We start from the raw sequence: 1,153 nt of genomic DNA on the forward strand, positions 1-1,153 counted from the left end.
TACTTTCCCCAGCTCAGATTTGGGAAATCCATCTGTGTGTGTGTGTGTGTGTGTGTGTGTGTGTGTGTGTGTGTGTGTGTGTGTGTGTGTGTGTGTGTGTGTGTTTTTACCTGTGGGGAGGGATCGGCAGAGGCAAGTAGCACATTTTCAGGTTTTAGGTCACAGTGAACAATGTTCTTAAAGTGCAGGTGCCTCAGAGCTGCAAGAATCTGCATGCACACCGACGTCATGTGCATACCCAAAACCACGGGAGCAAGATGATCCGAAACAAAATCAAACACAGCAAAGCTTCGTTTTAGAATATGCAGAAATGTAAGGTTCAGTAAATGTTCATCATGACAGCAGAGGAAGCATGCAGCGAAACACTGCAGCATCAGAATGCCATTTTAGTCTTGTGGGTCTCTACTACCCACTCTCTACCGCTATGGGACTTATTTTAAAATGCATACACACCTGCGTGATGAGGAACTTTGTGAGCCTCTCGGGCAATCTGCCTTTTTCGCTGGAGAGAATCATCTCCAGCATGTCACCGTGTAGTTTCTCCATGACCACAAACACTTTCTCTGGGGTTTCAAACATACACTCCAGGTTTACAATGCCCAGATGACGTAAACTCTGAGAGAAACAACAGAAGGGTGAGGGGAGTGTGGGGAGAAGGCGGACGATAAGAAAAAATATGTTGTGTGTAAAAAGATGAAATACCAGAAATAAACTGTGATAGAGTGTGAATCTAAGAAGCAAATATAAATTGGGCAATACAGGAAGAACATCACAGGAGGGGATAAACAGAAAGGACCAGACCGTGACAACCAGACAGTAAACCACAGGAGAAGGAAGCAGAGATGAGAAAATTTATAAACTCGGTTTTGGCAAACAATATAAGTATTCGGCAGAAGTCACACATATGACATATGTTCCATAAATAATAATGACTGCATAACTGCATTTGTGTAAAATGCCGAGCTGCAGGGGGAAGTTCAGACTGACTAGTGCACCACTACCTCCATCTGCTGGGGGAAAAAGTTTGCCGCCCAAGAAGGTGAAATCAGACATACGTTGTTATTTTTCAAAAATATATATTTTAAACAGACGTTGTTAATGTGAAGTCTTTCCCTGTCACATATTTGGCATGAATGAAAATGTTAAATGGTTT

General features: G+C 42.6%; 1 protein-coding gene across 3 annotated transcripts in view; it reads right to left on the minus strand.

Moving 5' to 3' along the window:
* prkd2 (protein kinase D2) overlaps positions 1-1,153 on the minus strand; it is a 32,623-nt gene that overhangs the window by 3,415 nt on the left and 28,055 nt on the right. For all 3 annotated transcript variants that reach the window (XM_005720872.1, XM_005720873.2, XM_005720871.1), the window contains 2 exons: positions 454-615; positions 111-209 (listed from right to left, as the gene is read on the minus strand). In XM_005720872.1, the coding sequence (XP_005720929.1) occupies positions 111-209; positions 454-615 (261 nt within the window). The remainder of the gene's footprint in view (positions 1-110; positions 210-453; positions 616-1,153) is intronic.

The sequence above is a fragment of the Pundamilia nyererei genome, unplaced genomic scaffold (assembly GCF_000239375.1).
Source record: "Pundamilia nyererei isolate P.nyererei 1_Seehausen unplaced genomic scaffold, PunNye1.0 scaffold00003, whole genome shotgun sequence".
NCBI classification, from domain to species: Eukaryota; Metazoa; Chordata; class Actinopteri; order Cichliformes; family Cichlidae; genus Pundamilia; species Pundamilia nyererei.